The 15,285-nt window shown below is 42.3% G+C and overlaps 1 protein-coding gene across 4 annotated transcripts; it reads right to left on the minus strand.

Moving 5' to 3' along the window:
- Positions 1–489: 489 nt before the first annotated feature.
- On the minus strand, positions 490–14,814 carry XRCC6 (X-ray repair cross complementing 6). 4 transcript variants are annotated; one of them, XM_028747736.2, is made up of 14 exons: positions 14,676–14,814; positions 13,428–13,446; positions 12,940–13,033; positions 12,029–12,141; positions 10,477–10,615; positions 8,482–8,736; positions 7,543–7,726; positions 7,109–7,295; positions 5,663–5,831; positions 4,666–4,827; positions 3,283–3,412; positions 3,076–3,176; positions 1,122–1,235; positions 490–897 (listed from the first exon to the last, which is right to left on the minus strand). In XM_028747736.2, the coding sequence occupies exons 3-14, from the start codon at positions 13,016–13,018 to the stop codon at positions 698–700; spliced, it is 1,833 nt and encodes a 610-aa protein (XP_028603569.2). In that variant the 5' UTR covers positions 13,019–13,033; positions 13,428–13,446; positions 14,676–14,814; the 3' UTR covers positions 490–697. The 4 variants fall into 4 exon arrangements, with proteins under 4 accessions (XP_028603569.2, XP_028603564.2, XP_028603566.2 ...); XM_028747731.2 differs by having other exon boundaries at positions 490–900; XM_028747733.2 differs by lacking the exon at positions 14,676–14,814 and adding an exon at positions 14,581–14,603 and having other exon boundaries at positions 490–900.
- Positions 14,815–15,285: the final 471 nt, after the last annotated feature.

The raw sequence follows: 15,285 nt of genomic DNA on the forward strand, positions 1-15,285 counted from the left end.
CTATGTTTTATATGGGACCAAGTTTTTATGAATATAAGCTATCAATGTTTGCATCTTCTGCAAGAGGGAAGAAATAATTCATCAGGTGGTAGTGACCTGGATAAATTCTTCTTTGTGAAAACAATCCCCAGCAGCTTCAAACAGACCGGGGATGGGAAACCTTTTTCAGCTCCAGGGCTGCATTCCCTTCTCGGCTGAGAGCCATGTGCCACTGGTAGGTGAGTCCACAGTGGAAAGTATAATGATGATGATGATCATAATGATATTGCCATAAAGGCAAGGGCTGAGGCACATAAAGGCAAGGGCTGACCTTTCTAAGCATCATGTCAGCCTCCTTGGGCCACAAATACTGAAACTAATCCCATGTAATTTGTGCTGTGGACACTTCACTGAATCTGCAGCATCAAGTTCTGCATGAATACAAGCAACTCTGTGCTCACTATGTTTATGAAACAGCAAAAGAAACAAGAAGAAAAGCAGGGACAGATATACATAACAAGCTCATTTATTAAGACACATTTTCATTAAGTCTAGAAACAGGTGGGGAGAATGAAGCATTTTCCCATTAATCCTCATTATTACATAGTCTTAAACTCTCAAGAAAAAAAAGTCTCTGTTCCCTTTGATCTATGGCTATAAAGATGCTGCACCCCTTTTCCTTGTCAAAATCTTAGGGAGGAGAGTGGGCATAGAACTCTCAGTGCCTACTGAAGTATTCAGTCACAGCATCTAAGAGTTCTTGCTTCTTCGTTCCTGCTGTCAGCTTGTAATTCCTGCACACTTCCTTTAAAACTGGCACAGTCAGTTTACCCAAAGTGCCTTTTTGAACATGATTCCTCAGGTCTTCTTCAGAGATTTCGATCTTTGCTTTCTTTTCTAGTGGTATGGTACCATCCCCTGCTGGAAAGAGATTTTTGGATTAATTGTGTGTTTCCAATACCTTGTTATAAAATATATCTTATACAGCCATTACAAAATATCCTGCAACAGTACACTGACACAGTGTCAAGATAGACTCCTACCTAGCCCATGATAACCCAACCACAATCTGGTGTGATAGAGCAGAAAATGAACTTGGAGGATGTAACTACCTCTCTCTTTGGGTTCTGTTGCAATCTTACCTTGTTTACGCTTTGTGGTTTTCCCATCCGGATCATAGCCTGGTGGGTAAACTAGTTGTTTGAACTCTTCTGCAAGATTACCCATTCTGCAATCCATCACCTCAACCTTGGGCACTGGAGAATAGGGAGAAAATGCATAACACACCTCAAAACAGCAAAAATATACAGATATAATGGTTCTACAGAGGAAACATACAAAACACTGAGCTTTAAGGTAGATAGTTCAAAAGCACAACTGAAATAAATACAAATTATAAAACCATTTTAATTTGGAAAACGGCGTATCTAAGACAAAAGCCACAATGAAATGGGGAAGCAAAAAGCTAGAATATACTGGAAAGACTGAAGAGCTTAATTTTTGCTTCAGTCTTCATGAACTAACAATCGGGTCCGTTAGCAAAAATGATGCTTACACTGATAAAGAAGGAACCATAGATCACAGGATAGAGTTGTAAGGGTCCCACAGGGATGATCTAGTCCAGCTCCCTGCAATGCAGGAATCTTTCGCTCAATGTGGGGCTCAGACCCATGGCCTTGAGATTAAGAGTCTCATGCTCTACCAACTGAGCTCCACTGTTTCTAAAACCTCAAGAAAACAGGAGGTCTAAGGCCCTTTTTTATGAGATCCTGATTATTTCATGCGGTCAAAAGTAAGATTCAAAACTGAATTTTGGCTATCAGTTTATGACATGAAAGGCACATTGTTGTTCTTATGTAGTCTTTACCCCCAAGGGTGAATTGAGTCAGTGGGTGGTGCCAGAGCTAATGTCTACCCCCCTCTCACATTTATAGAGTGGTACCTCGGGTGAAGTACTTAATTCGTTCCGGAGGTCCGTACTTAACCTGAAACTGTTCTTAACCTGAAGCACCACTTTAGCTAATGGGGCCTGCCGCGCTGCCGGAGCACGATTTCTGTTCTCATCCTGAAGCAAAGTTCTTAACCTGAAGCACTATTTCTGGGTTAGCGGAGTCTGTAACCTGAAGCATATGTAACCCGAGGTACCACTGTACACTCATTCAAATGTATTCTCACTCACAAATTCTTTCCCCAACACACACAGGCCCACAACCTTCCCCACTCACTACTATTAATTATTATTATTATTATTAATAATAATGATCACACAGCTGACACACGTTGACATCTCTCCCCACCCACCCCTCTCTCACACATGCCCATGCATTTCAACCTCCCCAGCACTCCAGATTCCCTCAGAGCTTGACAGCAAACTTGGCTGCATCGGGATTACTGGAGAGTAGAGGTTTCAACCTCTCCCTACCCACCCCAATGATCCAAAATGCATCCAGTCCCAATCATAGCTGCCAACTTTTCCATTTTCTTGCGAGGAATCCTATTCGGAATAAGGGAATTTCCCTTAAAAAAAAAAGGAAAACGTTGACAGCTATGGTCCCAATACTGCTTTGGGCTAACAGCAGCATGAGCCAGTATCTTGGCTGCAAGGAGAGTGTTGGGGATAGCCGGTTACCCTCCCCTTCACAGCAATCCCAATGCAGTCAAAATTGCTATATCCATGTGTTGTTCATCAGCACAGAAGGTGGGGGGAACCTTTGGCCTCCAGGTGTTGCTGACGTGCAACTTCCATCAGCTCCAGCAATGGAAGTTGGATGATGGAAGTTGTGGCTCAGCCATTTCTGGAGGACCAAAGATGCCACACACCTGCAGGATGGGAACACCTCTCTTTCCCTCACAATACAGTTGGCGGGTTAATCTGTCAGGCAGTGGTGACAAAATGATTAGGGCTCCCCAGGGTCTCATGTGAGCCACAGGTTACCCACATTTGCTTCAGCTGCAACTCACTTTAGTCTAAAACCTGCAATTTTTTGTATGATGTGCAAACATACCATTGGATTAAACAGTTTGTTGCTTGTGGGAAATTCCAAGGACTGCAACAGGGGGGGAAATGTCAAACTACACTCACTAAATTAGTCTTACCTGTCAGATCTTCAGCTTTTTCAGGTTCCAGTAAGTCCAGGGCCAAGGCCTCCAGGTTCATATAGTGCTGCTGTAAAACCGGATTCTCAAAGCTCTCACTCCTGTTGAAATCCCAGGTTAATGTATCAATGAGCGCCACTGGGTTGTCCAAGAACTGTTTGCTGGGCACATGGGCATTGATCCTGCCTTCCTCCCATCTCTACTCACCTGTACTTGAACCGAAGCTTGTGGACTATTTCCATCATTTTGCTTACTTGTTCTTGATTAGCTTGGAGCTTCTCTGTAAAGTCAACTTTCCGTTTGTCGTCGGCATAAGGTAGGAAAATTAGATGAAACCCTAAATAGAGGGAACGAATATATAAATGAGAGAAATGAGATACTCAAAAATGTCCCCAAATGCTCAGATCTCTGACAAATGATCTACAGATCTGGTCACATTATCATTAGAGTTGCCACTTAGATTGAAATCAACACGTGAATGCTTGATTACTAACTAAAACTACCAATTATGAACTAGTTGTTTTGAGTGTCAGTGAATGAGAACGTTTTGAAGACAACAGAATAATTTGTCAGAATAGGGACATAATGTGCAAAAGACATTAACAGAGGCAGACCAGAAAAAAGCTACAGCAAGTCTTAATTTATTTTATTAGAAACAACTCAGAATAAGACATCTTTAAATAACCATAGTGAGAGCAATAAGCCAGGAAAAATATTATAATATACTACTTAACCCAAGAGTAAAATGTATTTCACCCCACAAGCAATTAAGGAATTTTTCTTTTACCGTTATTGATAAACATTTCTGGTCTGCATTCTGGTTTTGCTCTAAAACTAGTCCACAAATAACAGTATCTCATGATAGAGATGCCATCATCTCAGCTAGAAGATAGAAATCCTGGTTCTGAGAAACATCACATAGGCTAGGAAGAAGATCTCTACAGCTTCTGAGATATAGCTTATGGAAGTTTGCAAGGTGAAACAGGCAGAGCCAAGATCCCACACACAAAACATGGAGACTTTGAAGGAGTTTGGGGAAAGGAAAGACTGGAGGCTGACAAGGATCTTTGCCTGGCCCAAAAATCTGTTCTTGAGAGTTAAGAGTAACTTCCAGAATAGGGTGGTATTAGGTGGCAGGCAGGACTCTGTGCACTGAGCGAAGAAATTGGTGGTATTTGGATTACCTTACAAAAGCAGAAATTTTCTCACTAAGGCATCTCTGGGTCCAGTCTTGTTAAGTCTGGAGGAACTAACCTGATGCAATTAAATAGTGGGATATTGAAATGAACCCCAAAATTATCTTGTGTGTTATTGATTACCTATCTGTAGGAGATGAGATACCCTTAATGAGTTCATCAGAAGCAGCCAAAGTAATCCAAACCATACACTGAAAACTATATAAGACACCAGTGCATAAAAAGTAATGCTAATATTATACAAGATGGGGGATAAATCTATAGCCACTCCATGCTGCTCATCAAAGTATAAACCTCCTCTCCTTAAATCAGATGGCAGAAAAAACTTCTGACATAGGTAGAACAACACCACACTAGCCATCTGTAAGACAGAAATGCCAGCAACTCTAGTTACCTGAGGGGGCCACCTGCACATTCTGCTCATCCAACTCTTCTTCCTGAGGAACCAGGGCTATAAACCGAGGAGGAGTGTTCCGACGGGGTGTGTACCTGCATACGGCCATCACCCCTTTCTCCAGACACTTTGTCAGCAGGGCATTAAATAATGTGGTGCTTCCTAAAAGCAAAAATCCATGCTTGTTACTTTAATGAAACAACTCTGGTGGCTCAAAACACATCTGAAATAACTACATCAAGCTTTTGCAGAGGACTATATGCAACTATATCTCTGTGTGTGTGGCTGGTTACCATGGTTTTGGGACAGATAGGTATAGTTTCTGTTTTTTTTTGTGAATGTGCTTCTTTTCTAGAGGGTAGCAATAATCAGCAGCTCAAAAGTTTAGTCAGGGGGGCGGGCGGGCAGAAGCCCGAGAGAGGGCAATCTCCATGGCAACCTCTTTAAGTTTTGGAATTTCCTCAACAGAGGTGTGCCTGGCGCCTTCATTACGTAGTGTCCATTGCATGCTGGAGACACACGTCTTTCCCCACCCTATTATTTTAATGGTTTTTGTTTTGAAATCATTTTAATATTGTACTTTTAAATCGCTGTAACCCACCCTGGGACCTTGTGGTGAAGGGCAACAAATCAAATCAATATAATGATGTATTTGATTTCTTATCCGCCATCCAGGGTGGATGTTGGGAGTTGACCGAGCTACTTGCTGTTAGATGACTGTTGTCCTACACTGTGGGATTTGACCTGTGCAGCCACAAGGTTTCATCCTGAGTGATTTTAACATATATATGATGTTTGGAATTGATAAGGAATGCAACCTTATCAATATGCTAATCATGGGACTGAGCCTAATCCTGCTCTGTACCCTGACTGGTATGGGTCCAAAAAGTCGACCTTATATCATCATCCCCTATTTTCATGTTTGAAATCCTGCTCTGCACAATGAAATTTCACTGTCAAGTTACAAAGCAGACTATCCTTCCCACAATATGCTTACCACTGATCAAAGACTCTTCAGGATAGATGAACTGGGCAGGCCTGATGTGATGGTGTTGTTTCAACATTACCAGGGGCTTGAAGCCAATCAGATACAAGCCTTGTGGCTCAAACCTTTTTGCTTCTTCCGTCTCCTCTTTCTCCAGCACAATCTGACGGTTCCCATAGATCTACAAAAAGGGGGAAGAAAAGTAGCTAGAAAAATAACAAGCCTCGGGCCCAAGTGAAGTAAAATATAGGTCTAGTGATAATGGTAACATAATCATGCCTATAGAGTCTAGCAAATCTGAAGTTACACTGTAAAAAGTCAGCAAAGAGATCTATGGCAAGCCTCTGGGTGAAATCATTCTTGTCTCACACGCTAAGAGTAATTTTATCAGACAGCTACTCCTGTTTTTATCCCCATACTATAAATCATGGATGGCTAACCTCTTGAGCTCCAGGTGTAGCTGAACTACTATAACCCCCATCATCCCTAACTCCTGGCCATGCTGGCTGGGGCTGATGGGAGATGCACTCAAACAACATCTGGAGGACCACAGGTTAGTGGTCCTCCAGATGTTGATGATTTCAAAAGCTCCCACTTGCAGTGGGTTCCCTCTCTTTGCACCTCAGGGTGGGAATAGCTATTCCAGGGGTCTACAAATTTAGGCTGCCTTTGGTAGTCAGCCAAAATTTTTACCCTTCCCCAACATTCTCCCAGCTGATTCTCAGGCTTAGATCACTTTCAAAAAGCAGCCATCTGGGGACAATCCCTGGTTCTTCTGCACAGTTCCAAGCTCAAGAGGAAAGCCAGAGGTTGTCCATAATGAACAGGACCTCTGGGGTCCTTGGAACTAGAACTACAATATAAACGAAATCGGTCATGTAGCAAAACCATTCATATGAACACACTTTTGTTAAATTCTTGCCAGAAACATTTTTACATTAGCCACCTGATCTGCAACATAGAGCCTTAGCTTTATTCCTTGTGGAGGTCATTTATTTGCATGCTACTTCCATTAAAAAAACAAAAAAACTAGTTGACTGTCCTTTAAAGACCTTGGAAATTAGTGAGAACTAACTGCCAAAAGACAGAAAGTTATGCTTGAAGAAAATGGAAAATTAGAGAAAATGCTTAAAGCAGTTGCCAGTGTTTGACACAACAGGGCCCAATTATTTGCAAATAATTATTTATAAAATTATTCCTCTACTCGTAGCCCAACCCAGAAGTCTGTTGGGGAAAGAGAAGAAAAATCAGTACATATATAATATTTGGTATATAACTATTAAAGAGACCTTATGTGTCACGATGGAACACAGGGCCAGGTTGTTAGGGCTTGCTTATCACAACAGGTGCTATGGTGAGTCTGGATTGTTTCTTCCATTTTCTAAAATGGGCTTGCAAATTCTGCCAATGGAAAATGGGGGAGAGGAGACTGAGTAAATAATTCTCAAAGTACCTTACCTGAGCCCTTTTGGTGTCACTTGGCAGAAGCAAACTACCCGTCTGTCGGTTAAAGGTTCGAGTTTTTGTTTTCACTGGCTCATTGGTGTCTCTGTAAAGCCTCACTGGGGGCTGCTTGTAAGCTTTCTGCACTAAGTTGAAAATGCCAACAGAAAGAGCCACATCTTTCCCCAGATACAAATTCAGCCTGCCAAGAATCAACAAATACAGATTGAAGCTTTCTAGATCCTGTATTGTCTTTAAAGAGATAAAAGCATATGAAAAGATTCTCATCCCAAAACAACAAAAAGGAAACTTTCCACAACTTAACAGTTATGTTAAAGTACATAATGCTAAGTGACTGGCATTTATTGAGAGGAAGTATTTTCTCCAAAATCTCTCTCCACCACTACCCCACAAAAGGAGGAGAATTTAATTTTTTTCTCAATACACACCTGGCTAAAGCTCGCTTCCTGGTCTCTTTTGCTCGTACTTTCTTCATGAGGTCTTCTAGTTTTCCAGACTCATCAAACTGGACTCCCAAGTCCTCATCTTCTGCTGTATTAATTATATCCCTGTAGAACAAGGAGATATCAAACCCCCCAGGCTTCTTCAAGTGCATTAAGTCAAGGTAGATACCTGGAGTCAAAACAGAATTGGAGCAATATAGATTACCAATTTCCTAGAATGTTAAAGGTTTTCATTTTGCAAAAGAGCTTAAACAGCCCCAGAATGAAGCACAGGAGCCAGGGAAGAAACAAGAAGCATGTGTGCCGCCTTGATTGAGAGAGCCCTCACTGTGTGACATCAGCGTGCCATGCACGTGACATCATTGTACTCTGCGGTGTGTGCACATGATGTCGACCACCCAAAAAATATGGAGGGGGAGCACCCCTCTGATTTGGGATTTGGGGGGCCCTTGGTCCTCACAGCTCCGCATACTTGGCACCCGTGTGTATGAGTATGGAGTATGTGAGTGTGTAAGAGTATGGAGTTCATACTAGCAAGGGTTAATGCACAACAATGTTCTCCATTAGCCTGCTTTCAAATTCAGCCACCAATCACGTTATGCACTATGTTAAACAGCTTAAAAGAAGTTGAGTGCAGAAGCAAATTCAAAGACCCACTCATGCATAAAGCTTTCAAGTGGGTGACCTTGGCCTAGTCACTATCTCTTAAGAGTCAGATTAACCTAACTCACAGAGTTGTAAGAATACAGGAGGACGGGGTAGAACCACACATGCCTCCATCAATTTCTTGAAAGAAAATTGAGAGGAAAATGTAATAAATGATTGTGCCCTAAGATTACTTATAACAAATAGCATTGGGAACCAGTTTTGCAAACACTGTTTAGTTCGCTAAGAGGCGGCACCATTTTAGTTTGAAGTACTGACCTGTCTCTCGGAGGTCAGCGGCTTTGGTCCTAGCAAATTTGGCATTCACACTGTCTTGACCGTGAGGGTTATCTTCATTGGTGAACAGCATGATCCTTTTGTGGCTCATCTTGAGGCGGACGTCACTGAAGAGATTTGAGCAAACCCAGAATGCCTCACCTAGTGAGTAGTCAGCACTATGGCCAAAGGATTTGCGGAAGAGCGCTCTCCCTTGCTCTCCAGTGTACTTGGCCAGCTCTAACACTCGTTTTGCCCCTAAAAAAAGAACAGAAAATGAATGACTACAGTTCAGTGTTGTCCTACAAAACACAAAGAGCACTACTCTTTTAAACCGTGATATGCCAGAATTTGCAAATCTTTCAGTAGTTTGTCTACAATGTTTCTCGTTCAATTTACGAAACGAGATCAAGTGTTCAGTAGAGCAGTTCTCTGTGTGCAACAAGGACTACAGTACTGCCTTTTCTTAGTTGCTAATGAAACTTGGCTCAAAACTGGAACAGGCCTGAAATTGCAAGTTTGGCTAAGTGAAGCCTGAGGAGCATCAGAGATGAACGAAGTAACTAACTTCAACATTTGGTGATAGAACTTATCCACAAAAAACTTTTTGAGTATTTTGGAAGAAACAACAAAATACCTAAGTGGGTGACTGAATTGCATTTGGTTACCAATGTTGGTGATGGTTTTAATTAAATCTGGAGTTAAACTTTGTAATCATTAAAACTGTATACATTTTTTGAAACTGGACTAAGCTGTAGTTTCTGGGATATGAGATTTCCTATGCAGCTCCCTGCAGAACCTAATGCCATAACAAACACAAAAACCAGTGGGTGAGATTGAGTATAGTGTGAATGGGTATCTGCTACAAAAGATTGGGGAACTCTCTGTAGCAGGTTTTGGGGGTGCACAGTGGGCTGGAGGGAGATGTGAAACCAGAAGTCCCATTGCATGTGGATTTCCACTTTGCAAGGAGGAGTTACTGCAGAACTGTTCTGGTTTGACTAATGGCTGCATTACACTTAGCCTATTAGCCTAACGCTAGTTTCTTTATGACTTCTAACATTAGCTTACTGAAATGGGTTTTGCACTGTAGCTTGCAAGTGTCTGAAGCTACATGTCAAGCCGTGTGACACACGTCAAAGATTCCACAAATGGGTTGATGGGGGGCATACTAAATATGGAGCAAGCTGCTACAACACAATGACTTCACTACAGACTGAACTCTGAAATGGACAGAACCTTAGATTGTCACCAAGTGCAAAAGCCACTTGAGTTGATACTGGCTTAGAAAATTGCATCTTAAGCTTGTTTGGAGGTTCTAGAAGGGGAGCGCAGCTATCGTATACCCTTGACCGAAGAACGGTACACTCCTTCTATCTGGGATGGTCGTCCTCTTCCACCGAGCGCGCAGCTTCAGGAGGGACGCACATGGAGCGGTGAGGGAGGAAGGGGACACCCGCCTAGCCAGCCAGATCAGCCGAATCAAGCCTGGCGATCAATGGGGTGACAGATGTCACAGCCAGATCGCCCTCACATCCTCACATCCAAAATTGGGTAAGGATTTGCTGAACTAATAATTTGAACTGGAATACAAGAAGGGGAGGTATGAGGAGGTCAGGGAAATATGTTATTGAAAAATAAGTATTGCGAACCTTATGTGTTTTTAAACTTTTTCTCTTTTTCTTTTTTGATTCTTTTTTATTGTATTAAATTTGAAAATTTTAATAAATATCTTTTTTAAAAATTGAAAATTGCATCTTAAACAAATATGTGAATAGTGGGGGGGGCAGACAGCCATAGGGAGGAGCTCTTCCTCCAGTTTTGACTATTATCAAGTATTTACAAAGCAGCAACACTGGCAGAATTTAAGTATTTTAAAAGCATCAACCCTAAGCAGTGTGCAGAATAAAACAGTGGGCCACCTCTGCTACTCAAAGTACCATGTCTCATTCCTGTATTCTTCCTTCACAGTTACACCTCATATTATTATATATTTACCTGGATTGTCCAAATCCTGAAGAACATAAATGTGTTTAAAATCCACAGAATTCTTATGTTGCTCAGTACCATAAAACACAACACCAAGAAGGTCTCGGTCATGGCTGATGATCTTGTTTGTGTACACATTCTTAATGCACTGGTAAAAAAAAAGTTCAAGTGAGATGGGGAAAGAGAAGAAAAGGACCACTGAAGAAAACAGCGTTTACACATCAAAGATGGTGTTAAAACATCTAGAAATACTTCCAAGACTGCCACAGTGCTTTAAGACATTTCCCCCCTAACTCCACAGGAATTGGCCCATCTAGCACAGTGCTGTCTACACTGATTGGTAGTGACTCTCCAAAGTTTCATAGCAGTCTTTCCCAGCACTTCTGGGAGGTCTCATAAATTTAGCTGTGGCCCTTTTAGATGCAAAGCATGTGTTCCACCACAGAGCAATGGCCTTCCACTTCATTCTGTCTTGTTGGTATTCTCAGAATTGTGCTGGACTGCAATCCTAAAATGGAAGCAAGGCAACTGGACACAGGTGGGCCTCACTCCTGAAGCAATATATGCAAGATTTCATTTTTTTGGTCTCACACTTTGATTTTTGCAGAACCAAGGTCCATCCATTTTTTAAGCAGGGCTGGCTAAACTGTTTGGGCCTGAGGCCTGCATTCACCCACAGACAACCCTCCAGAGAGCTGCGTAGTGGGTGTAGCCATCCACACTTTCACACTCATAGTCCACACCTCAGCTGATCACTGCAGATTGGCTAAAAGGTGGGATATAATTCCCTCTGCACTGTTGAAATAATCATTCTGATTCATGGGGAGTGGGGGGTTTACATCCTCCATCAGGGCACTCGGCTGAGCAGAGTTTGAATCCTATCTGCTCACCCTAGAACTGTTCTACTTTATTTATTTTTCCCCCTTTTGCACTACCACCAGAATTGTTGGGGGTTTTGGTGAACACAGCAGCAACTAACATTTAGAATGTATAATAAACTGGCAAAGGCAGTAGGAAAGGAGAGAATCAGCAGCTTCTAGAAGTGTTCCTTTTGCAAACTCAGGAATGGAGAGGGGTTTTCAAAACTGCGTAAAACTGTGCCAAATAGCACTCAGGAAAGTGCCCCAGTACCACAACATACAGAACTCAGGAACTATGCTTAGACTAAAGTATGTATTTTTTATTGTAGCACAGCACAGGGACAATGCAACTGCCTGCTTTTCAAGTGTTTAAACTCTCCCATAGATGAAGACAGAAGACAACCATTTCCAGAGAATGTTGCTCTGCTCCCATATTTGGTTTTTAATTTTAAGAACACAACTTTCATCTAAATTTCTATAAACTGAAAAGAATTTAACAGAAAAGTAGAACTCAGCATGACTTTGTTCCCTCTGCATAAAATGCCTTTCATTATCCTAAGGATAATGGAATAATATGGCAACTGCCAAAACATAAAACAGAACTGACAGCTAGTTCTATCAGGTTATACTACAAACAACACATTTAAGGAACTTTCAAAACATACAATATGTAATATTAAATTTCTGAAGGGTCATCTTACCTGGATTGTCATATCAAAAGGAGTCAAATCACCATTATCATAGGAATCAAACATGGCTTTTGAGGCATCCACTAAGAAAACCAAAGTATCCCGACCTGAATATTTATATTCTCCTACGGAGAAAAAAATGTCAAACCCTGTATGCAAATCATTCTCATTTCACTCAATTCTTGTACTTCATTATGTTGCCTTATTACAACTCACACATTTTTTAGACTATGCACAATTAAACTTGGTCTTATGTAGAAGAAAGGACTGCTTTTTCTCAATAGGCTGCCTGCACCACGGCTCATCATGCCTTTCACTGGTATTGCAGTGGTCAGTGTGTTTGTCTTACCAAGAAACTGCATAAAGCAGCCCACTCTAACAGCATGTAAAGTGATACCAGCCTTTTGCAGACAGTGCTCTCATGCTTTCACCTACCTCTGTATCACAAAGGCTAAGCACTTGCCTTCTTAAAAAAGCAAAACCAACCCGGGTTTCTTAGCATCCTGCACCGGTAGCAAAATGTTATAAGTATGCCACAAAGTGTTTCACATATACAAATGCCAGTTAAACTACTGGCTCAGCTATACTGGTTCCCAGATATTTTCAGTATTGATGTGCTAGATTAGCTGCAAGCTAAAATAGCTTTAACTCATCTATAATAAATAATTAGCCCACACAAGCCTACAGACCCGTGGTTCCCAATACATGCCCCACAGCGGGGCAATTTGATTTTTAAGCAGGGCAATTCGAGAATGAGTTATTAACAGTGAATGGCCTTTTAGGCTTCCTCCACGTGAATAGGAATTCACTTTTTAAATAATAAGAATTATATTTCACAGGGGCAGGGATCAGGATTTTACAGATGCGTAGGTGGGGCATGGCCAAAACGAGATTGGGAACCACTGCTTTAGACCAATTCTTACCAATTGTTTCAACGTCTTCATTTTGTTCCTCTTCTTCTTCACCTTCCTCATTTTTGTAGTATGATAGCCAGTCTGCCATGGCTTTCACGTTGTGCTAAGGAGAATGAACAAAGAAGGTAGATATACTAAATTACATGTTCTTCCAGGCACCCCCTAAAATCATGACTTTGAAAGGATAAACAGTAGGTGGGAGAAGAGGAATGCTGATGCTTTTTTCAAGCTGGCAGTCTTACACAGCTGCTTTTCAGCAAACACAAAAAAGTCCTCAGGCTGTTCATGTATCTCCCACACATAACACTTTGGCCCTGTCTGGCATCCCCAAACCCCATCTCATATCACAATGGCTCTCTCAACAGCAGCCCATGGAATAAAATGAGCTACAAATGGAATGTGATCACATCTGTGTCAAATTTAGTTAAAATGCCACACTACATACAGCACTACTGCAGGGAGGTACGGTAATTTGAAGCTTGAAAAAAGTCACTTACCTATCAGTAAATAAGTGGTCTGCCATAGAGAGAGAGAAAACGAAGAAAATTCAAGTAAGCTCTGTTGTATTCATTTAACCAGCTCATTAATCTTTACAGTGGCATGGTAAGAAACTGGCATATTGAAAATAAATCAGACATGTGTGAAGAATCACAACTATTATTTTAAGGCTGTTTTAGACTCTTCACATTGTTAAATACAATGACAGTTGCGGGGAGGGGGACTCAGGAGAAACATATTGTTGCACACCACTCCAAACTCCAAGCAGGGTGAGATCCCAGTGGTTTCAGATGCTATGCCCAGGGTTAATGTTTCCTTTTGGAAATGAGGCACAGCGGAGATTGTGGTGTCTTTATGATATATGGTTTATTTACACATATATACAGTGGTACCTTGGTTCCCAAGCTCAATCTGTTCTGGAAGTCCGTTTGACTTCCAAAACATTCGCAAACCAAGGTGTGGCTTCTGATTGGCCCCAGAAATAATGCTGACAGCTGAAGTGGTCATTCAGCTTCCAAAAAACATTCACAAACCGGAACACTTACTTCCGGGTTTGTGACGTTCGGGAGCCAAGCCATTTGGGAACCAAGGTACCACTGTATAACCAGAGCCTACAACGGAGGGGTTCACTGCATTAACACCCCAGAAGTTATTGTTTCTCCCCTAGCTATATCCTTGGTTTCTAACAGAAATCAGCAATGTCTTTCTCCCAGCCTTTTCCAGCCTGCAACCTTTTTTTCCCTCTAGGTCACAACACAGCCAACTCCCAACTCTGGCTTTTGTCCCTCTAACTCACTGAGAGCTGGAGGAAGCTCCCCCACCCTTTTGGCCTCGGGCACAGAGCCTCCTCTCTATTGCTTTCTTAATGTCTCATCACCTTTCCTTTGTTCTCTTAACAGCCCCTCACCCAGGCAATTTCCTCATGAGGATACTGGCCTGCCTTCTATTTCAACCCTTGCTGGATCCAGGAGTTCAGGAGGCTTGATTAAAATCTGACACCTACTGGATCCAGCAATTTAGGGAAGTCTGGCATCCCCAAACACATGTCAATATGCACGTGTGTGTGAACAAGACCTGGGGCCCTACTGTAGGCAGAAATCAGAAAATAAGGAGCTTCCTCAGCTCCCGCAAAGCAGTCCGTTCCCAACCCACGGCCACGAAGTGCACCAACTCGGGGGCGGCGCCCCCCTCAGACGTGGAAAGCCTGCACCGCAGCAGCAACCAGCAGGCGGGAAAACTGCAGTTACCTGAATTTCCCCGAGCGCCTCTTTTTGTCCCCGACACCTTACTAAACCCGGAAGCTGTCAGTCACGCCTAACTCCCGCCCCTAACAGCGCAGTTGTCCAATGGGGAGGGGAAAGCAGGCTGCGCCTTATCCCAAACGTGCCCGCCATAGCCCTGCGATCAATACTCACCATAGACTTTAAAAATTAGAGATTCATACTGACTTCTCAACTTCGGGCTCCTTTACAGCTTGTTCTCCTCCCCCCTCCCCCCACCTACTTAAGATTGCATATAGTCATTCAAAATAAAATGATTGTTTCGGGGAGTTTCGCTTAGCTGAGACTGGGAAGCAGCGAACCACCCACAAAACCAAAAGTAGCAGCAAAGGCGAGTGTCCTGCCCTTTCCAACATGTCTCTTAGGAGCGGGATCCTATCCCTATCTACCCACAGTTAAGTCCTATTGAGTTCAGTGGGACCTACTCGCGGGTAAGTGTGCACCGGATTGCAGCCTAAAAGTTATAAAACATTTTAAAACGCAGTGCTTGCAACGTGCAAGGCTTCTATGTACAACTTGAGCGCCGAATTTGAGCTGAAAGGGCAAAACTTACTCTTCCTGTAGCTTGAAAAGTGTC

Source organism: Podarcis muralis, chromosome 10 (assembly GCF_964188315.1).
Source record: "Podarcis muralis chromosome 10, rPodMur119.hap1.1, whole genome shotgun sequence".
Lineage (NCBI taxonomy): Eukaryota > Metazoa > Chordata > Lepidosauria > Squamata > Lacertidae > Podarcis > Podarcis muralis.